At 45.2% G+C, this 22391-nt stretch overlaps 2 protein-coding genes and 1 long non-coding RNA gene across 5 annotated transcripts in view; 2 read left to right on the forward strand and 1 right to left on the reverse strand.

The window, feature by feature from the left end:
• Window positions 1-6259, forward strand: part of PHLPP2 (PH domain and leucine rich repeat protein phosphatase 2) — a 73049-nt gene extending 66790 nt beyond the window's left edge. For both annotated transcript variants that reach the window (XM_026495160.4, XM_044382481.3), the window contains one exon: window positions 1399-6259. In XM_026495160.4, the coding sequence (XP_026350945.2) occupies window positions 1399-2553 (1155 nt within the window). In that variant the 3' untranslated portion in view covers window positions 2554-6259. The remainder of the gene's footprint in view (window positions 1-1398) is intronic.
• Window positions 6260-7472: 1213 nt separating this feature from the next.
• LOC130544153 (uncharacterized) lies at window positions 7473-11461 on the forward strand. The gene is made up of 2 exons (XR_008960179.1): window positions 7473-7888; window positions 9719-11461. It is a non-coding gene; the product is annotated as an uncharacterized LOC130544153 (long non-coding RNA).
• Window positions 8639-22274, reverse strand: MARVELD3 (MARVEL domain containing 3). 2 transcript variants are annotated; one of them, XM_026495164.4, is made up of 3 exons: window positions 21832-22274; window positions 19042-19169; window positions 8639-10265 (listed from the first exon to the last, which is right to left on the reverse strand). In XM_026495164.4, exons 1-3 carry the CDS (start codon window positions 22215-22217, stop codon window positions 9628-9630), a joined length of 1152 nt encoding a protein of 383 aa, XP_026350949.1. In that variant the 5' UTR covers window positions 22218-22274; the 3' UTR covers window positions 8639-9627. The 2 variants fall into 2 exon arrangements, with proteins under 2 accessions (XP_026350949.1, XP_026350950.1); XM_026495165.4 differs by lacking the exon at window positions 8639-10265 and adding an exon at window positions 11137-14976.
• Window positions 22275-22391: the final 117 nt, after the last annotated feature.

Below are 22391 nucleotides of genomic sequence, written 5' to 3' on the forward strand. Positions count from 1 at the left end.
TTAATTAATTTCTGTGACAGATAGAAGCTCAGTGTCTAGAGTCCTTTTTCCTTTTTGCATGTGGATGTCCGCCTGTTGCAGCAGCATTCATTGGCCAGACCGTCCTTTCTCCAGTGAACTGCCATTGCTCCTTTGGCAAAGATCAGTGGACCATATTTGTGTGGGTCCATTTCTGGGCTGTCTGTTCTGTCAGAATTCTGTGTAAGCATGACCCAGATTAGATTCCACCCAAGGAACACAAAACCAAAAAAAGGACCCTTAAAATGTGGGTTGATACTAAGAAGATTCTGTAATACCGAGGCATTAGTCTCAGGGAAGTCTTTCGGTCAAAACAAATGAAAGTTAAAAGATAACTTTGTGTATGATTAATCTTTTTCCAGAATTTAGATAATGTTGTTTTGTTTTTTCTTGGGGTGCCATAGGCAAGCAGGAATTATTTTTAAAATGTCAGTTTAACCTCAGGCATTTATTGCTTGCTAATAAGCACTTGACTCCTATTATTTTATTTAATTTTCACAATAATCCCCATGAAAGAAGTGCTTTTATTTCTATTTTACAGATGAAGAAAATAAAATGTAGAGTTTGTGACAAATTCTGGTAAATGAGAGGGCCAAGATTTTCACCCAGAGAGTGACCACAACTCTGAAACAAATATTTTGGTGGCTTTAGAGGCGTTCTTTGATTTTTATCGTAAAAAGAAATCAGTACAAAGTATTTGGCACATGACCATTCCCAACCTGCAACTAGGATTATTCCTTTTCCTCTAAGTTTAGAATTATATTAGTTGTGACTTGATCTGCTATTCACTCCTGGTACAGTCCTTATAGATTGGGTAAATTATGCTGTGGATTTCAGACTTTACTTTTCTAGGCTAAATAGAGAGATCATTTAATGCTTTAGCTACAAAGATCCTCTTAGCCATTTAATATCTCCCTGAATCTTTTCTGTCCCAAATGTGACTTTAATGAGAAATCATTTTTAGTGACCCACCTGAGTTCTGGCCTCTGTGAGAATACTATGATGGAGAATTAATGACAGTTCTGCCCATTGTTTTTCTCACAGATGTTTCTCTATTTAAGGACATGCTGAGGCCTGTATTTCATGTGAGGGCAAATATCTTTTGAGATGAGGTGCTAAACTTTTAGTCACTTAATTTTAATTGGTTTTAACCTCCGTCCTGTGAACTATTTGGTATAATAACCACATGATATTTTGTCCTTTAAGAATTCTGTACATTCATTTTTGTAAGTCCACTTAAATTATAGAGATCGAGGAAAGACCATACAACACGTCTGTTCTCTTTTACCATAGAGCCCTAGGCATTGTGATCTAGAAGGATAAAAAATTTTATGTCATTGTTGCTTGCTTCTCCGAATTTGCATTCTGCTTTTCTCCTAGGACAACAAGGTGAATGGGGTAACCTGCTGTACCCGGATGCTGGGCTGTACGTACCTCTACCCTTGGATCCTCCCTAAGCCCCACATATCTGCCACTCCACTTACCATTCAAGATGAGTTGCTGATTCTGGGAAACAAAGCATTGTGGGAACACTTGTCATATACAGAAGCTGTCAACGCAGTGCGCCACGTGCAAGACCCATTAGCGGCTGCCAAGAAGCTGTGCACAGTAGCCCAGAGCTATGGTTGTCAGGACAATGTGGGGGCGATGGTGGTCTATTTGAACATTGGTGAGGAAGGGTGCACGTGTGAAATGAATGGACTCACCCTCCCGGGTCCTGTGGGATTTGCTTCAACCTCCATCATCAAGGACCCCCCAAAGCCAACCACTCCTTCCTCCAGTAGTGGCATCGCCTCGGAGTTCGGCAGCGAGATGTCAACTTCAGAGGTGAGCAGTGAGGTGGGGTCCACTGCTTCTGATGAACACAGCACTGTCGGGCTGGACGCTGGCTTGCTTCCGAGGCCAGAGAGGCGCTGCAGCCTCCATCCAACACCCACCTCTGGGGTGTTTCAGCGCCAGCCTTCTTGTGCGACTTTCTCGAGTAACCAGTCTGACAATGGCCTGGACAGTGATGATGACCAGCCTGTCGAAGGTGTCATAACAAATGGCAGCAAAGTAGAAGTAGAAGTAGATATCCACTGCTGTAGGGGAAGGGATCTCGAGAACTCGCCCACTCTTACAGAGAATTCTCCTACCCCATGTCCTGAGGAACATGCTAGAGGATCGTTTTTTGGGATCCGAAGACAGAACAGTGTGAATAGTGGCATACTTCTGCCAGTGAGCAAGGACAGGATGGAGTTACAGAAGTCCCCCTCCACTTCCTGTCTCTATGGAAAGAAACTCTCGAATGGCTCTATCGTGCCCCTAGAAGACAGCCTAAACCTCATTGAAGTGGCCACAGAAGCACCCAAGAAGAAGACTGGCTATTTCGCTGCCCCGACTCAGCTGGAGCCAGAGGATCAGTTTGTTGTACCTCGTGACCTGGAAGAAGAAGTGAAAGAGCAAATGAAGCAACAACAAGAAAGCAGGCCTGAGCCTGAGCCCAGGGAAGAGGATCGGACCGAGCTCCCGGAGGAGTTTGACACGGCACTGTAGCCCTCCCCCAGGAGCCGGAGCTGAGGGAAAGCTGTGTGGTGTGGGGTTGGGGACCCTTCCAGAGGCATTTTGCCTCTACATTTCTAAACCATAGCTGAGGGCGGGGGGGGTAGAACTTGGAGCCAGACATGGTGAGAGCTTTCAGGGTCTTGCTCTGGATAAGCTAGTAAACACCATCAGTGTTAAGTTTCACATTTAACCTGCATTGGAATTCCCAGAGTTACTGGGAGAAAGCAGATGTTGTTCTGTATCAGTCCTACCACCTGCCATTAACCCTTTCTCTCCTAGGATAATTTGAGAATTTGCCTACCTGGGCAGGAAAGGGACTCTCTCTGTGGAGGAAATAACTGAAGATTGATTCTCTTTACTAATTGCTGCTGATGGATCTCTGTGACAGAGAAATCACCTTATATCTCAGCCTAACTGATGGGATGTGATGTGACCAGTCACATGGCTTTTCCTTCTTCTCTACGAGAATACAGCCTTTCGAAATGATGTTTATTGGAAATGTAGAACCAATCAAACAGATAATTTATGTATGTAATGTAACGAGAGCACTTTTCATTGACTGTGAACTTTTTATTTTTGAATCTGCACTCGAGCCAATCTTCTTAGAGGCAGCCCGGCCCCTTTTTCTGTGGACAGAATGATCATCAGGTGTTGTAGAGCACTCTGTGAGGGTACTAGGAAGGGCCCTGGGAAATCTCTGAACTGTTGGAGGGCAGACTGGAAAAGCTCTGAGAAACTTGGGGGAGTAGGATCTTTGGGGATGAAGAATGGTGAAGGAGAGAGGACTAAGACTGCTTCCCCCCCCCGATCAGAAAAAGAGAATAATTCCTTGACAAATGTGACACCTGCGAGGAATTGCCCAGCAGATCACAAGAGAAGTATTTGGGGACTGGCCTCTTCCCACGACACGTGATGGAGTTGGCAGCCAGCCTCCTCATGTAGGGCCAAGGCTGAGGCTGCTCGCATCCAAGTAACCTTGAGTGTAGCAGGTGACTCTGCATGACTGAGGCTGAATGAGAGCAGATGAATGGATGGAGATCATGGGTTAGACATGTTCCTTCTCTTACTCTAGAGCAGAGGGATGGTTTTCTAAAGTGTCGGAAATGAGTTCACGTCTTTAATGTTGAACAGCATACTCTTCTGAAAACTGCTTTTCCACCTCACATGGTTTCAGAGTACTGGGCTCAATTACTAATAGAAGAAAGACATAATTGAGAAAATCCTAAGCTTACAGAAAACCTGGTTTACTGTATTTTTGCACATTCCACATAACTCTAGCAAAATGCAGTTCCTTCCATATTTCTGTTCTGTTGCCTTTTCCATTAGAAGATTTACTTAGGAAACTAATTCCTACTTATTCCTATAAAATTTTGATATTGCTTGATTTTACCCAATGGGGAATGTGCTTTGAATTTTTAGAATACTTTCACAAAAAAGAAAATAGTGTGGAACTATGAATTTGCTTTATGAGAAACAAAATGTTAAAGATAGGGTTGAGATATATATATAGATCTGTCTATTTATATCTTTGAGGGGGTTTTTGAAGTTTTTGTTAAAGCAATAGAAAACCAGATGACCTGTCCACAAATGGTTATGTATCCTCATCTTCTTAGAGGCCTCACATCTGTGTCTCTGTGTGTGTGTGTGAGTGGGGTTCACTCTTGGGGGATTCTGTACCACTCCAGTGGCTGTCTAAAGTCCATCCCCTCAAGAATCTGAGTTTGAGTCCCCATATTGTCAGGAAAACTTGACTTCTCTGTATCAAACTACTGGTCAGCTACTAAAAAGTTTCAGAACTCAGGTCTTGATTTGAAGTGGGGAATATAATGGTTCATACAAAATTTAGATGCTGTTAGAAAAAGGGGAACAAATCATTTGTTGCTGCCCTATTTTTATATGGGGAAATGGGGAAAAAATGAAGGAGAAATGAAAATGAAGAAAAAGCCCAAAGTAATAGTGATGGGTGATGTGAAACGTCTTGCTACTCGGACAGCAGAATCTTTGAGTTACAGAACACTGGTGCTGTCTGTCTGCAGAAGAAAGTAACTTTAGGAATATACCACTTTCATAGTATAGTTTCTTAAAAATAGTCCTTTATCTCTGTGAACCCTTTTCTTGTCTTTGTTTCCCACCCTACTTACTGGAACCACCATGAAACCCAGTTCTGAAATGACTTTACCAGAAGTAAATGTATTTACTTTTTCATCAGAAGAACTCTAAAATTCCATGTGTTCTTTTACATGGTAGATTTATTTTCAGGAAACACTAGGTTGCATTGAAAACCTTTCATATAGGCTTTCATATAGTTAGTACCAAACTACTCTTTTCTGTAACTTCCTTTCATTCATTTCCCTCTGTAATTGCTCTGTATTAAAATAGAGGGTTAGAAGGCCATAGTCCATTACCAAAAATAGCTTAAGAACTCTTGACCTGTGAGGTCATTTACAGTCCTGTGATCTGATTAGGTTGTCAGGTGGTAAAATCCAGGAATCTGTCTCCAGGTGAATGTAATCTACTTCCCAGGACTTTACCCAGAGGTTGTGTTCCCCAGGTGGGCAGAGTACCATTGATCTCTAGCCCAGAGATTCTGGCCTCTGCGTGATTCTCAGGTCTCTGTGTGTACCTCCCATTTAATAGAGAACTTTAAGAGAATTTGTGAAAGAATATCACTCCTGCTTCTGGGAGCAGTTCAGGAGTCCCATGGAAGAAAGAAAAATACATGAGTCTTGGCAGCCATGGTATTCTTACTTTTATCCAAATGGATTGGAATACGTTTGAAAATTTGAATGCCACTATGTCATTACGAGTCTACCGTAGAGTCATTGAATTGGCACTCCTCATACAGGTGAGGGCGTTATTATTATACTACTGTAGAGTGTATGTGTGCAATAAGTTGATGAATTCCTCTTCTTGGTGTTATGGAAGAGCCAACACAAGCAGCTTGGTAATCACTGGGTGCTATTATAGTTGTTTGTAGCGAGTGCTATTTTCCGGGAGATGGAGCCAGTGAGGTTTGGTTTATCTACTGAATATCAAACATTGCTCTTCTTCCCATGTAGACCTTCAGCAAAAGCAGGTACTTGGAAGCCACAGGCTCACCTTCTCTCTCTACTCAATAATTATTAATGAAGAGACCTCCACAAGGGAGCATTTGGCTGTTATCGATAAATGTACCAATTATTAAATAATTAGTCTCCAAGCCATTCAATGATGCCTGCAGCATCACTCGAGAACTGTGTCGCGTCACTTTTTACTTCCCTCTGGGTGGGGCCTTTTCAGACTCCCCCAGTCGTGGAGGCAAGTTCATCTTTCTCTCCAGTTAGTGACTTTTGCCCCATGGTTGGGTAAGCACTTCCTAGATTGAGAAAAGCAGCTACAGTAAATCCTGCTGTTTCCTCCATTTGGTGATCATTCAATCACACATAAGCTCCTTGTATTCTAAATTTCATGCACTTCTCCCAGATGCTATAGGGTTTTCTCTCACTGTTGCCAGTGGATGTCATCCAGACAGTGAGTTCATATCTTATGGTTTTGTGCAATCATTGTTGTATTGTAGTCCTAAGACTCATTATAGTGTATTTTTGATATTTTTGAAATGTGTTAAATTTTTTAATTCAATAATATGAGCCAGAGCATGTTGCAGCAAATCTATTGTTTGTAAAAAACAATAACAATAATAAAATAAAATAAAATGGAATATCTTTTTCATGGCTTTGTTTTAAAATGGAATACCTGTTATTTTATAAATACTTTATTTTGGCATGAAACTGTAATTTTCTCTAACTTGTATATAGAATTAGTTTCTTAACCAAAAGCACATTTAGGATTTTTTTTTTTGCCCTTTTTTTTCTTTTGCTTTAGAGAAAGATAAATGAAACCACATTCCATGACACTATGAAGCTATGAGCTAAGGCAAGAATAAATATTTTTGATCACCTCTTAAGCTGAAATAGCAATAAAGATTTTTTTATGTTAAGAAACATATTCTGACTTGACTTCTATGTTTAAATAAATCCTAAAGACAGGAAACAGTTCTTACTTGCATGCAGGCTGTTAGCTGACCAGAAGAAACTCAATTGTTAAGTAATTGATAGCTCCTAAATCATAGAGCTGGAGATGACACAGAAGAACCAATTGGATAATCTAGCTGTCGTGTTTGTCCTAATGTTAAGGGTTTGGTGTCAGAACTTCAGATGTAGGAGTGCGCTTTGACTCACAAAATACTCAAAATCCAGTTAAGCCTCTAAATTATCTCCTCACCACCGCCCCGCCCCCACTGGTTGTCTCGCATAATCGCTGGACTCCGAAGTAAGATTAAGTTTCTCTAACTAAAAGCCAAGTTGAAATCATTTGCAGGTCTCCTCCTCATCGAGCAGCATGAACATTTTAAAACCGTGGTGCAGCAGCTGTTCACTGAGCACTTTCAATGTGCTGTGCTCAGAGCCACCATCTATATGCTTTAGTGGCTCAGTTCTCTGAGACACTCCCCTCCCTCTTCCAGGGCGGCAGACGTCAAGTCCTCTGAATGTGTTCTCTGCTTCGTGTGATAGTCCCTGCTACACCAAAAGCCACAAGAGTGCGTTAGTCTCTCAGAACATGTTCTGAACATATTGGGTAAGTCTCTACTACTTAAAAGAGTTGACTAGGGCCACCTGGGTGGCTCAGTCGGTTAAACATCCAACTCTTGATTTCGGTTCAGGTCATGATCTCAGGGTTGTGAGATCAAGCCCCACATCAGGCTCCACGCTGGGCATGGAACCTGCTTAAGATTCTCTCTCCCTCTCCCTCTGCCTTTCCCTCCCTCTCTTACAAAAAAAAAAAAGATTTGACTTTAGGCAAGTTAAATAACCTAAGACTCTGTTTTCCTCAACTGCTAAATGGAAATAATACTAACCCTCCCAGGAGTTAGTTGTGAGCTTGAATGAGATGGTGCAAATGCTGCCTTAGCCCAGTACTGGGCCTGGCATATGGTGAGCAGTCAACAAAATGTCAGCTGTTAGGGAAGCCACTTAACCCTCTCGAAACTTCATCTACTCATCTGTAACAAGTGAACAATAAATCCTGACTTGCCTATCAGACAAGCGGTAGTAAATAAGACGAGGTTTGCTCAAGCCTTTGGACATGACGAAACTCCACAGGTGGAAGGTTATGATTACAGTGACGGGTGGACTCCGATCCCTCAGTTGGAGGGGAATCTCCGGAGCAGTAGCGTAGCTGCCCTGGGCATGGCGTTGGGGTCTAAATGGGCCAGAGTTCCCATTTTACCAAGTGTAAGACCCAGACATAGGTAAAGCTCTCACAGGGACGTCTCAGGGAAGAACACTAGGTGAGAATAGTTGGGGGTGGGGAGGCTATTCTTTTCTGGGGGTGAGGAATGAATGGGTTGTTTGATTTTTGCTGCCGTTAAACATCCTGTCTACCACTCAGTGAAAACTGGGGGACTTTGGCCACTGCCTCAAGGCTGAGGGGAACAGTGGAAGTAACTTTCTGTGGCAAAGTGTTGGTATGTTAATCCAATAATGTAGATTCTCAGTTGATTGTTTTCCTCCAGGCTTTACTTTTTATAGAAGTAGAATTAGATATTTTCCCATTTCTGTATGAGGTCTAGTTTTGACCTTTCAGGTTGGATAGGTTCTGTAAGAAACAGCTGTTGGAAGGATTGGAGAGGAGATGAGAGGTAGTATGTTCCAGGGAGGAGAGCAGTTGGAGGGTGCAGAGGGGGAAAATGACACTGACTTAATTTTCTTTCAACAGCCATTTTGGTACATGTTGAAAGAGGCTTATGTTTGCTGGTTTCTTACTAACTAGAAATTAGAGAATCTCAAATTGATGTCAGAATTGCATTGTGGAAATAGATTGTTTTTAGAAATGTACTAAAAATTTAATTAATAGTTTAACCTCATTTATAATAAAACTGTGATATTACAGGAAAAAAAAGGACCAGCTCTTGAAAAGCAAGAGGGCAATTAGGGAAAAACTTTATGATAAGAGCGTGTGTATTCTGAGGTGCGTTCGACATGAACTGAAAATCTGAGACTGGTCGTAAAGCGTAAGAACAGCTATAAAACTTGAGTTAAAATAAATGAAAGAACTTTATTTTTAATATTCAGTGTTAATGATCTATTACATTATGAAAACAATCCAGGGTCATGAGAGATCACAAGCTGCCTTTGCAGGCCTACTCTGGAGGGCACTGTCAGGAAAGGCAGAAAGGGGAAGCCTCCAATAAGCCCTTGTAGTCTAGTAAAATTAACTGTTCTATTTTTGAAATCAGTTGAATAATGCATTTAAGAAGTTCATGAATTTTATTTCTCTGGAAAGCCTCATATTTAAGAAAATTATAACATATCTTAGGAAAAAGTAAATCCAAATGAATGACTTGCAACAAAAAAAAGGAACTTGGAATGTTGGCAAAACCCTTTTCTCCTAGCCTGACTGCAGGAATCCTGAGGAGCAACACGCATGCTACCGGCATCTCCCTTCGTGTATTGGGAGTCCTGCCTCCATCTTGGAGGGAGGAAGGCTCCCTGGGACCCAGACAATCATGGTGGCTTCCTTCTAGGAGAGTCGGAATATAATTACTCATTTAGAATTCAATCATACAACTGCTTTAAAATCATTCCCCTGGGACCAAATACGGGGAGCAATGGCATGTTTCTTTTGGTGACTTTAAGTAGTTACGAAACGCAGGGTATTTCCACTGTAGCACTGGGCCTGCTACCGCTGTGGTGTAGGTCTCCTCTCTCTCTCCGAATTTCTCTGGCTCCTTAGTTATGCATCATCATGATCTTACCATCCCTAATAGAGCCACACTGCAGGGGTGTCTCCAGACTGCTGATGTTGCTCTTTGTGGTAAAGGGTGGAGATTTTCTTTTTTAAGTTCTCAGCCAACAAAGACTTTTTGATAGAAAACTGAGATGATCATCGAGCTCTACACTGGTACCAACAGGGCCATTTGTAAACTCAAGTATGTGAAAACCACAGTTGTCTAATGGGTCATTTGAAAAGACCCCTCTTTTTGAGAGAAACAAGGGAGGTGGGTTGCCACTTAGGTTCGAGAAGGTCTCAGAGTGTTCCCGACCACAGGTATTGGGGTGCGTCGCTGTAACTGCTGTGCTGTGCTTGGCTGTCTTTGTAATGCTTCTGTTCCCGGTAGCTCCGCAGGGCCAGCACCACGCTGGCACCATACATCACCACCAGGAGACAGGCGAAGGTGGCTGCCGCCCCATCCGTGCCTGCCAGCTGGCAGTTCATCCAGGTGAGACCCTTGCGGGCATAGAGACTCGCTCGAGCTCTGCAAGTGTCTGTGGAATTGATCTGCAAGGCCACGTGGAGGTAAATGCCAATGCCGACGCCGTAGCTCAGTGCCGCGAGGAGGCTGAAGGCGGCCTCCAGGAGGAGCCACTTCCCTGACAGTTCGGTGAGACTTTTGGCTCCTTGGAGTAAAACACTCATAGTGAGGACACCCAGCCCCAGAGACACAGCCACGCCCCCGTAGATCAGGGGTGCCCGGAGGACTGTGTACTTCTGGTCCAGCTGCCGAACCTGCTCCAGCTCGGTGCCCTCAAATGGTGAGTAGTAGTTGTTCCCAAAGCCGCCGCCACTGGTAAAGCTGGCAGTGAATCCAGCAAGGACAAAGTAGGACGCCACGACACACATGAGAACCATCCCATTCAGTATCACCTCCACTATCTGTACCACACCTAGGAGGAGAGAGATTTGGGATTTAACACTGACATCACTCACCTGGGAAAACTCTATGTCCGACTCGAGAAGTACCACCGGTGCCCTGATTTTAAGGATGCAGTCCGATTCAACATTAACATCCTTGGTGCTTGTTTTTTAAATTTATGTATGTATATATTTTTAACTAGGCTCCATGCCCCATGTGGGGCTCGAACTCATGACGCTGAGATCAAGAGTCACATGTTCTACCAACTGAGGCAGACAGGCACCCCAGTTTTTGTTTTTTTTTTTTTTTTAATATTCATATGTTCGAAAAACAAAATGCCATTCTGGAAAAAATTTTGTCAGTTTCTTAAAAAAATGAAACATACGCTTACCATGTGACCCTGTGACTGGACTCCTGGAGCATTTATCCTAAAGAAACGAAAACTAAAAGTCTACACAAAACCGTGTACATGAAAGCTCACAGTAGCTTTATCTGCCATAGCCTCATATCAGAAACCCAGATGTCCTGCAGGCGATGGGCTAGCTGTCAGGTACATCCATACCACAGAAAACTCGACTCAGTGGTCAAAGGGAAGGAGCTGCGGAGACACGCAACCACGTGGATGGCTCTCAAGAGAATTTTTGATGAGCAGGAAAAAGCCAGTCTCAAAGGTTATACACTCTATGATTCCATTTATGTAACAGTCTCAAAATGACACAATTATGGAGAGCAAGCACAGACCCATGGTTGTCGGCAGATGGGGGGATTTGGGGGAGCCCTAGCGACGCCTGAGGATAGAACAGTTCTGCAGTTGATCGTGGTGATGGTGACATCAATGTACACACGACCGAACTGCATGGAAGTGTGCATACACCTAGACAAGACCGCAGTAAAGCTGGTGGAATCCACTGCTCCACGTCGTTAGTGTCCTGCTGACGGTGCCGCACTCTTGCTTATGCAAGATGGAAGCACTGGGGAAAACAGGTAGAGGACGCGCAAGATCTCTGTCCTAGTTTTGTTAACATTTCGTGAATCTATAATTATTTCAAATTTTAAAGTTTTTTTAAAACTAAAAAAATGACATAAAATGGAATACACTGAGTAAAATCACTCCTGTCCCTGTCCGTCCTGTTCTCAGCCCCCACCCACTTTCATTATTTCCTAATATAACTTTCCAGTGTTCCTTTATGCAAATAAAAGCAGACTCAAATCTGCATTTCACCCCCTTTCTCTGCTTTTTTCACCAGGAAGCATACCACATACACTGCTCTGAGTCTCGTTCATTTACTATTCTTGGAGATGTTTTCAGATCCACTCCCACGGTGTCCACAGACTTTGTTATGTGGGCTCCAATGCCACTGTGTGGATGGACCAGTCTATTCAGCTGATGGGACACATAGGCTGTTCACTGGGGGTTTCTTATGAATTTAAGGAACCAACAGGTGAATGGAGACTGAATAATCTTGTCCAAGGTCAGCTTTCATTCATCACTGACAGAGGCCCTGGCCTCTGCTCAGGCATACTTCTAGAAGAATGTCTCCTGTCATGCTCCAGGGTTCAGAGATGAGAACTAAGAGAAAATTATATGAACCTAGAGTGGGAATGCCAGGCTCACATCCCCATACTTCGCTGCCAGTGATCTTGCCCCAGTCACTGACTTGAGGCCTCACACACTTCATCTGACAAAGGAAGGATGTGCCTGCCTGTCTTACCCGCGGGGCCGGGGTGAGGCCCCAATGAATGTAAATGTTTGGAACATCATAAAATGTTAATGCCAGTGGATGGTGATGCTACTCAGTAATGTTTATACAATGGAAGGGGCTTAGTGAGAGATTTAAGAAATGGGACAAATTATGAGAAGTGTGGTTTCCCAGAAATCGGGAAGCCTCGCTAATACACTAGGGAGTACCACAACATTTAAAAATGGGGCAGCGAAACACCAGTCTCTCTAACAAACTGAGGCACGAGCTCCTGGGCTTGCTGATCCTATCTCCTGCTGGGCCTACACGAATTCCTAGGAGGTCTGGGGGATGCAGCAGCCAAAGGCTCTGATAGTTGAGGAGCTACATTCCTCTAATTTAAATCTGAAAATAGCAATCAGATCAGAACTGCCCACTCACCACCCAGGCGCAGTAAGGGACTGGCCACTTGCTCCCCATAGCAGAGCAAATGAATTGGCCCAAACATCACTCTAATTCAGGGGGAGCAGTTTTGCCGTACATCCAATACCCTTCTCTGTCCTGGTTTTTCTTCTGCAAGCATGTTAACGTCTCACCCTCCCAAAGGGAGATAGGAATACTGTCCTGCTACAAGATGGGGAGAGCTGCGCGCTTCCTTCTGGGACAGATTCTGCCAAAACAGTGGAGTCATGATCCATGTGTGTATCTGCTGGGCTGAAACGAAATAAAGCTAGATCTTGTCACCTACCCCATTGGCTACGACAGTTGAGAGAAATAATGGTCTGTCGCCGGGTCCAGTGCTACTGGGTCTGCTGAAGGAATATGGCCACTGAGTATCATCACAGTACCAGGCCTGGCTTGGCTATTAATATCAAACAGGCTCATATGTTTCCTTTTTTCCTTTTTAAAAAGATTTTATTTATTTACTAGAGAGAGCAAGTGCACAAGCAGGGGGAGAGGCAGAAGCAGACTCCCCACTGAGCAGGGGCTCAATCCCAGGACGCCAAGATCATGACCTGAGCTGAAGGCAGACGCTTTACCGACGGAGCCACCCAGGTGCCCCCAGGCTCACGTATTCCCACCCTTCCTGTTAGTCAGATTCGTAGCTCTCAGAAGAGAACAAGAGTGACTGCCAGAGCCAGCAGTCTGTCTCGATGGTGAGATGGGACAAGTCTCTGGAAAGAGAGCAGAGCGCTCTGGAGACAGAAGTGGAGCCCGAAACAGACATGAGATTTTTGTTATCAACGGGATCCTTCCGGGTGAGGCTCGTTTTGTGGCCGATCACGTAATACACTGCTTAATTATACATCTACTTCTACCTTTGCATGTAAATGTGAAAAAAGAGGGGAGCAAATCAATTTTTTAATTTATCTAAAATAAAACAAATGTGCAGTCAAGCTATGCTAAAATGGAAAATAAAATCTCCTTCTCTCCAGAAGCAAATACTCTTCATGCTTTCTTATGTATTCTTTAAGAAACTGATGATAGATAGGAAATTATTTCATTTTCTAAACCCAAATGGAACTCACCTTTTAAATGTGACAAGTTCCCTGTATTTAAGCTTAGGAATACTGTTATAAATGTGTTGTAAAGAGAAGCATCACCTCCAAGTTAAAATTTTTCTTTGGACTTTTATTGGATTCATGTAAAGCAAAGACCATATTCACTTGTACCAAGAATATATTGTAATGTTCCAGAAGTTGTAATTTAACATGCAGTAAGAACCCATGAAGTTGTCTGGCCAAAAGTAGTATTCTTCCATTGGGAAAGATTTTACATTCTTTTATTCTGGATGGATTCTGAATTCCAGATGTTGGGTTTAATTCTTCATACAATGGTACATTTACAAGAGGTACAAAACACTTATTGAGTTTTCAAGGCCACTTTGTAAGGGGCTTGTTAGAATAGCTTCTTTGCAACCCAGTGAATGAATATGATTGCTCTTTGCTCGGCCCACGCCTACCTCCGACCCACAGGCAGAGTCTCCCGGCGTCCCTACACCCTGCATCCAGAGCATTAAGGGAGTGAAGGATCTGAGACCTCAGTGTGGAAAAACTTTGGGGTTCATCTGCTTGAGACAGTTATATTTAGAAAAATTCAAGCTGAAATCTTGTCTCCGGTGTACATGGCTTTCCAGGAACCCTGAAGATAAGGTTCTTCAGATTCACGTGGTTATCTCCCTTGAGCTAATCAAAAGTGCATTTTGCTGCAGCCCGTGCCTTTTCCTCATGGGTCCTGACCTCCAGTTTCGTTTTGTTTCAACACTTTTGGTTCCTCGCTCACCAACAGAGGACTTTAGAACTTAGTACCTCAGAGAACGACGCTCCGTGTAACCCAGAACTTCCCCCAGGATCACTCCAAGTGCCGGCAAGTCCATGGCCAAGTATTCCATGAAAGACAGTGGTTCAGAGTAACTTCCACCGCTGACATTTGGCAGGACGGCTTAAAAAGCCTAAAAGTCCAACATCTCTGCAGGCTTCTCTTTCAGCTTCCTGACCTTCCGGTAACCACGGATGGCCAGCACAGCCCCCAGAGCAAAGAGCCCAATGCTCAGGGCAGCAAAGATTGCAGCTCCTATATCTCCCCCGTGGAAACTGCAGCTGAAGCCACTGTACCCTTTGCTCTGGTACAGCGCCTCCCTCTCTCTGCACACCGGAGACGCGTAGGCAGCCGAGAGGTGGTGGAAATAGAAGTACAGAGCGGGGATGTAGGCCCCTGCGATGAGCACGTCCAACAAGCCTTCAATCAGCAGCCACAGGGGGCAGTGCCATGGTACCCGCAGGACGCCCAGGATAATGAGGAGGCAGCAGAAGGCCATGAGGGCTCCGCCGTAGGCCATCGCCACAGTGACCGTGGGCAGCTTCAGCTGGTAGAACTGGACATCCAGCTGCTGTGCTTTCTCCCCGTCAGCACCCTCGAAACCACTGTAAGCACCTCCGAACTGGTAGTAGTAAATGCCCCCCAGGCTGGTGATGCCCGTGTAGCCCCCTGTGGAACTGTAAGACACAGAGCTGCAGGCCAGGATCAACAAGTTCAGGAGCACCTCCAGCATCTGGCAGCAGGCTGCAAAAGAAGGGCGTGTTACCATTCTGGGAGGTGCTATTTCGTACTTGGAGACTTCTGCCTCGGTGCTCCTCTTTCCTGTGGTAGCGCACACCACTGCTGGCTCTGCATTCTGCCCTGGGAGTCCCGAGCTGCCCCAGCTGTGTGAGGGGCATGAGATGGGAGCAGGACACTGTGGGCTCTGGAAATGCTGTTGGAGGTACTCGGAGCCAAAAAGAGTAACTCTCAAGACAGCCTGCCCCTGCTGGGGTGCAGGAAGATGGTGGGAGAAATCAGGCCAGCTCCCAACCAGAAAGAGGCATCCTTATGGAAGGCAAAAACATTCTCTGCCCCAGCCCTTCCCTGCCAAAGAGACTAAGAAAGAGTAATCTTCTCTTTAGATATGTTTTGTGGCTTGCTTCAGTTTGAAAGAGGAAACTTCTCCAAGTTTGAAGGAAATAACATAGAGCTTAAAAAACACAATGAAGTCGGAAAAAAGCATGGAAGTTTTACATCAAAATGTTAACCGTGTCTCACATATATTGGAAAAAGGAAAGATTAAATTAATTAAACCCACAAGGCTTACTGAATTAAAAAAACATAATTGGCTTCATTGTTCTTAGATTTCAACTCAGTAAGTCTGTTTTACAATTTAACTTTGTTTTCTTTAGTTTTCCTAAAGAGCAAATCTGGGCTGTGATATTTTCGCAGGGCTAGGTTCTCTCAGGGACCCTTGGCTTCTTTGTCTTGGACAAGGAAAGAGCTCCAGCTTTTCCACCAAATCTGGCTGCTTTCCTTAAAATCAACTTCATTGAGATAGGAAACAGAATGACCTGTGTCAAGCGTACCCCTTGTTGAGTTTTGACAAACATATTTGCCACGCCATCGGAGTCAAGATACAGAACATCTCCATCTGCCCAGAAAGTTCCCCAAGAGACCGTTTGTGGACCCTCACCCTCCTCCTCAATCACTGATCTGCTTTCTGCCATTAGGAATTAGGCTGGCCTTTCTAGAATTTCATGTAAATGGAATCATATAGTTATGTACTCTTGTGTGTGTGGCTTCTTTTTCTCAGGATTCTGTTAAGCTGGGTGTTTCTAAGCTAGAAATTGTATATGCTGGCATCGTTCTGGTAGGTCCTCTGACTCGGAGTAGACGGTCAGCAGCTCCCTGGTGTTTAGAGAACCAGACTTGGTGCCTGGGTCCAACAGGTTTACGTATGGAGCTGTGTTACATCTACACCCCTCCAATGGGAATGAGAGACCCTCAAGTATTGTCTTTACGTTCTTCAGTTTTCCCCCAAAACGCAGAGAGCATTATTGTTTTCTTTAATCAGGAAAGTAGTATATACTGATGGTAAAAAAATAAAATTTGGACAAAAGCATCATGTAATAATTACCTAAATTCCAACTATTTAAAAATATAACCACTGTGACCATTATTTTTTCTTCTGGACTTTTGTCACATATGCATAATTTTTGCTGTTATTTGCTTTAAGGTGAAGAACAGGTCCTACTCTATCTACTATTATATAACCTATTTTTTCACTTAAGAATATAGTATGAACATTTTTTTCTATCTCAGCAAATATAAATATACTTCATATTTTTAGAGGATCTACAGAATACCACAAGAAATTTAAACGATTTCCAGGGTAAAGGACATTTAGGGTTTTCCCAATGTCTTACTGTATGGGGACAACTATATATATATATATATGTATATATACATATATATACACACACACACATATATACATATATATGTGTATATATATATATTTCTTAATATGTATATGTGTGTATATATATATATTTCTTAATACAGTGTGGGAAGGGTAGGGCACCTACAACCCCTTGTTCCTGTTGTAGCTTTAATAGAACCAAGAAAGAACAATCAGGGCTGGGGAGATAATTCAGGCTACAAGATGAATGCAAACATCATGATGTGAGCATTGTCAGTCGAAGGGGAGAAAAAAGAACAAAGGCAAAAAAGAAACTGTTCCAAACAAGTCAGGGAGCCAAGGAGGGGAGCAGGAAATGCACCTTCTTCCCAGGGAACCTGCAACTCCTCACCCGTCCCTCCAAATAATAAATGAGCACAACCTGTACACACGCAGGATCCCCTGGTGATCCGATATGCACCCAGGGACAGCTGTACTTGCTTTTTATCTGATCTTTAGCCTCAGCCCCTCAAGACTTTAGTATCTGAGGGGACTTGCACGGAAGTAAATGTGGGACCCATCCCTTCCCGTCAGTGTCCTGACTGTTCCACTGAACTTCCAAAGCATGACTCACCGCCAAACTTCGGGGTCTCCTGAGGAAGTCAGAGAGGGCCACAGCTGCCTCCCACTTCCACCAGTTTGCTGGAAGAGGACATGATTTCACTGATAAGGAAAAGAAGTCACAAAAGATCTACTCTTAAGATAGGGCTGAAAATCTTTGGGTGACCTTTATCCAGGCCTGCATTTCCTGCTGGAGACAAGTTCCTGGTGTTCAATGGCTGTTTCTCTCAACACAACACCATGTTGTGTACTGATGTGGGTCTTGGCACATCCAGAGTTCTTTATAAGCCCTCCAAGGTTAGCTTCTGACTGGTAAACCAGCCTTTCACTATCTTGACTCAGAAATGATCTCTAGGTCCAAAGCCAAATAGCCAGAAGCAGTCAAAGCTAAATCAAGGTGTGTTTCGGTCAGGCCCTCTCCTCTTGGTAAAATAATCAGACAGGAAAACATACTTCTGAGAAACCTGTTAACCCAGCTTCTGGCTTATTCCTATTATTTTTATCATCAAGAAAAAAAAAAAAAGGTCAAGTAAGTAAACCATTTCAGGTCTTAGAATTAGGCTCTGAGTTTCCATTCCAGCTCTTCCACATAACAGCTTTGTGGCTTTGGGTATTTTACTGTACCTCTCTGAGCTTTAGGAATTATCGAGTGAATTAGAAGCAATGAGGTTGTGCCAATAAATGTAAACGAGAGTGCAGATTCCTGTACCCGGATTGCTTAGAACTCTTTAACGGAAGTTCCGGAGAATCCCATAATCATGTGCATTACTGGAATCATCCTATGATACATTTTCAGGTACAAGTTCCTTGATTTCTCTCCCTTAGGCTGAGAAGTTTTCCCCCTTAGTCATATGCAGCCTAGAAAAATCTCTCACCAAATCACGTGAGCCACAAGGGCTCAGCTCACCCTGGCAAACCAGATTTTCTTCATTGCTGGCAAGGCCAGGGACTAATGCTTGGATGGGAACTCTGGGCACCACATTTGGAGCTGACACATGATATTATTTACATGTTCTGCAAACCATGCACGTTCTAATAACTGTTTTTTTGTTTGTCTGTTCTCAGTGAAACAGGGTAGAATAGAAATTACCCACGTAGCTGGTATCTAATAAGGTAAGTACCGTTTTACAACGTGTGTGTATGTGTATGAACTTCGGTCTTCATGTAAGATAGGTTTCTTACTATGGATCTCAGTCAACAAATTTTAAAAGACATCCTGTGGTATGAACTGCTACCAGGCTGCCCCCTCCAGGTGGCTTTCTATCTCCAACTCAGCCCTCCCACAGCTGGCCACTCATAGCTGGTTCTCCCTGCAGTCCCACCTGGAAGCTGAAGCCCGCAAGCATCGCTGCTTGCCTCGCCAGATATTTGAAGACAAGCACCGGAAAGTCGAGCTGTACCTTTCAGATGTGCCTACAGTTTTTTGTTTTTTGTTTTTTTTTTTTAAAGATTTTATTTATTTATTCGACAGAGATAGAGACAGCCAGCGAGAGAGGGAACACAAGCAGGGGGAGTGGGAGAGGAAGAAGCAGGCTCATAGCGGAGGAGCCTGATGTGGGGCTCGATCCCATAACGCCAGGATCACGCCCTGAGCCGAAGGCAGACGCTTAACCGCTGTGCCACCCAGTGCCTACAGTTTTTTTTTGGGGGGGGGGCAGGGAATGAGAACCTCATGCAGTTTTAGAAATGAAAATGCTAGGAACCCAAAAGGAAAGTCTCTTTGAATTCTTACTTCATTAGCTCAGACCCGTTCCAGAACCATCAGCAAACATAAATGGTCAAATGCCTCCCAAAAGGCTCACCTCTCCCAGTGCACAAGTATTTGCATTTATGGCATTCCAGGAGCCCTTCAGCTTCTGACTGGTAATATTCCACTTCCTCCAGTCCAGACCTGGGGTTCGAGGGCAGGTATCTCCCTGAAGTGGGTTCACTATAACCGAAAACAGACATGGCCATTAAGGGCTTCAAACTCAGTAGCTTGTTCAGTATAAGAAACCTGAACATCTCATGCTGGCGTTAAAGAGACGTGCAGAACAGAAACAAATTTTGCTGCAGCATTTCATATTCCAGAGAATTCTCTGGTTTGGTGGCCCTACAGGATATCCAAACACTTGGCCCAACACTGCTAAGCCACCATGCCACATACCCTATAATTCTGAGCACTGATTGGATGCTGGTTTGCCCGCCTGTGGGAACTATCCAACCAGGTAGCCGGGAGCCAACTTTGTGAGCCTAACTTTTCAGTGCAGCATGGACAAGGCTTCTTTAAAGCTAGTTTACGTTCACAAGACTCCGATGCCCAGGTTGGCATTCTCTTCCTCTTGTTACTTTGGAAAGGGCTGAATCCACAATAATTCTCTAGGCATGTGAGTAATAGAGACAACTTTGGATGTTTTCCTATCTCTCCCTCTTCCTTTGATAGTTCTGGCACTTTCCTTCCCTCCCCCCCTTTATCCAGCATATCCTGAGCTTTGTCCGGGATGCAGTGGTGGGGGCTGCATTCTACCTGCTGGGCACCAGGGATCCTTCTGCTATTCTCATTACGGAGCTCCTGGGTTTGAAATCCTTAACTCTTGTGGCCTTGGATAAAGTCCAAACTTTCAGCACAGCACAGGAGGCCCTTGCTCATCTCTTTTCACTCACAACCTCACACTCATGGACCCAGTCATAGTGAACCACTCCTCTCCCCCCGGCCCCCCCAAAAGATGACCTGCACTCCCATGCTCTAGGTCACTGTGGAAGCTATTTATTTGCTTTGAACCCCTTTCATTTCCTCTCCCAGTCTTCCCATTCTTTCTCCTTTTCTTTTTTAGATTTTATTTATTTGAGAGAGAGCACTAGTTGAGGAGTGGCAGAGGGAGAGGGACAAGCAGGGTCCCTGATGAGCAGGAAGCCTTCAGGCAGGGCTCTATCCCAGGACCCTGGGATCATGACCTGAGCAGAGGCAGACGCTTAACCTTAACCGACTGAGCCACCCAGGTGCCCTCATTCTTGCTCCTTTTCCAGAACTCAGCTTTGAGGTCACTGTCCTTCAGGAAATCTTCCAGATCTCAGAGAGGGAATCTGTTCTCCAAATCTGTTTGTTTCCAAATCATGTCAGTCTCCTACCAGACTGTGGACACTGTCAGTAGATCTCACCCATTAAGTAACGGAGCACTTGTCCCTCCATCCTGCCCATTAAATAAAAGCTTATTGTGTGGAGGAAAGGTGGAAATAAATTGTCCTTTGGTTTCAAACCACCAACTGGCTATGAGCCAAAAAAGCAAAAGTATTCCCTTTGCTCACCTTGGGGAAGGGGAGGGGGGACCAGGACACTGGTTTGTAAGGAAACCTAAAATGTAGCTCTGGAGCTGCTAATGCAATGTGGCCTTGGTTAGGGATGAATAATAGCTCATGCCTTTGAATGTATCTGGGCACAACCTTTGTCATAGTTTAGCTAGTTGGTTTTAGATAATGTAACATAAGCTCAGGATAACAGCTTTTCCGCTGTGTGGACACAACAGGGAGGGAGACTGAGCTTAAGCCTCTAAATCCTACAGCAGAGAGGAGCCTGACTCTCCTTTAGAGAAGAGGGCAGGGGCTCCTGGGTGGCTCAGTCAGTTAAGTGGCTGCCTTCAGCTTGGGTCATGATCGCCAGGTCCTGGGAACGAGCCCCACAGCAGGCTCCCCGCCGCCCAGCGGCGGGGAGCCTGCTTCTCCCCTCTTCCTCTGCCCCTTCTCCTGCTTGTGGGCGCACTCGTGCTCTCTCTCAAATAAATAAATAAATAAAATCTTAAAAAAAAAAAGAGAAGAGGGTAGGTTTCAAAAACCTGAAGGCAGTCATCACTCCAGTACCTGTCTCCTTGTTGGCCTGGCACATAAACTGGGCATTCAGTAATATTTGTGGAGCTGGATGGAATGTTCGATGGAAAAAAGGCAGGGACAGCACACTTTGTTCATTCAGGGAGGTTTGAATGAGGCTGTCCAGAAAGACTTCACTGACAACGGTGGGCAATCTCTGCCCTTCGGTGGGGAGTTTTAGGTAGATCTGGTTCTTTGGTTAAAAGTGTAGCTTCTCCCAGCTGTCTGTTTTAAAATGCATATACTCCTGGGAGAGGTTACAGATTAAACTATTAACCCTTCATTGGGCTAACCTGACGGGACTTTGGAAGGTGGTTTTGGAACACAGGACAAGGGTCTGAAGTCCCACGAGGCAGTCCTGTGGCCACGTCGGGGTGGGGTGGGGTGGGGTGGGAGGAGGTCAGGGAGGAGCCTCAGGTTAACCCCACCTACCTAAACTCCTTCCCAGGCCTTCCCTTTCCTGTCGTTCTCTCTTCCTCCTTACCTGGTCCCCCGCCCCGCCACTGTAACAGAGGTGGTTTCTGCTTTGTTACTGGGTTCGGATCAAGAAGTGGGGGCACCGTAAGGTTTTCCTTCCCTCCCGGGTCACCTCTAAGAACGAAAAAGTGTGTGTGGGGGGGGAATGGCACTTTCTTCCTTGAAGCCAGCTTCCTAGGCCACGGAGCCTGGGGGAGCCGGAGCAGAGCAAGGGGGCCTCAGACCCAGGCTTTCCGGGTGCCCAGGTCTCAGGGCGCCCCGCAGCCCCATCTCACCTTGCTTGTCCACGGGGCCCGAAGCGCTCCTTCTTCTGGGGCGGCGGCTGCGGGGTTTCCCAAGGCGCGGGCCAGGGGGGCGGGGCTGCGTCCCAGGTCGGCCTCCGGGGTCCTTCCCGCGTCCGGCTTTGGCCGGACTTTTCCCAAACTCTTTGTTCACCGGCGCGAAGGTCCCCGATCCGGTGTCTGTCCTGGCGAGGGTCTCGGTCCCTCCCCCTGTCCCGGTCCCCGTCCCTCCGCTCGCCCCCGTTTCTCTCCCTCCGCCGGTCCCCGGGTCGGTCCCGCTGTCGCTCTGTGTGGCGGTCTCGGTCCGGGCGGGGGTGCCGGTCTGGGTCCCGCTCTCTCGGCCGGGCCCGGGGCTCGCGAGACCCCGACGTACCTTCCATGGCCCGTTTCCGTGTCCCAGCCCGGGAGCGACCCGTGGGCAACAATCCACCACAAGTTTCCCGGGCAGGCGGCCAAGCCCGGAGGCGGGGGCGGGACGCTCACCTGCGCGCACGCGCACTAGCCGCGCGACGGGCTCGGAGAGCGCTCACCTGAGCGCACGCGCCGGCAGGGGG

This window comes from Ursus arctos, unplaced genomic scaffold (assembly GCF_023065955.2).
Source record: "Ursus arctos isolate Adak ecotype North America unplaced genomic scaffold, UrsArc2.0 scaffold_19, whole genome shotgun sequence".
Lineage (NCBI taxonomy): Eukaryota > Metazoa > Chordata > Mammalia > Carnivora > Ursidae > Ursus > Ursus arctos.

What these genes read in the sequence shown, in the direction of transcription:
- MARVELD3 (XM_026495164.4), bottom strand. Translation starts at nt 22,217, where the DNA reads ATGGAAGGTACGTCGGGGTCTCGCGAGCCCCGGGCCCGGCCGAGAGAG. An exon ending in GGGCCCCGTGGACAAGCAAG is followed by an intron (nt 19,170 to 21,831) that starts GTGAGATGGGGC and finishes TTTCGGTTATAG; the next exon opens with TGAACCCACTTCAGGGAGAT. An exon ending in ATACTTGTGCACTGGGAGAG is followed by an intron (nt 10,266 to 19,041) that starts GTGAGCCTTTTG and finishes CTCTCCTCCTAG; the next exon opens with GTGTGGTACAGATAGTGGAG.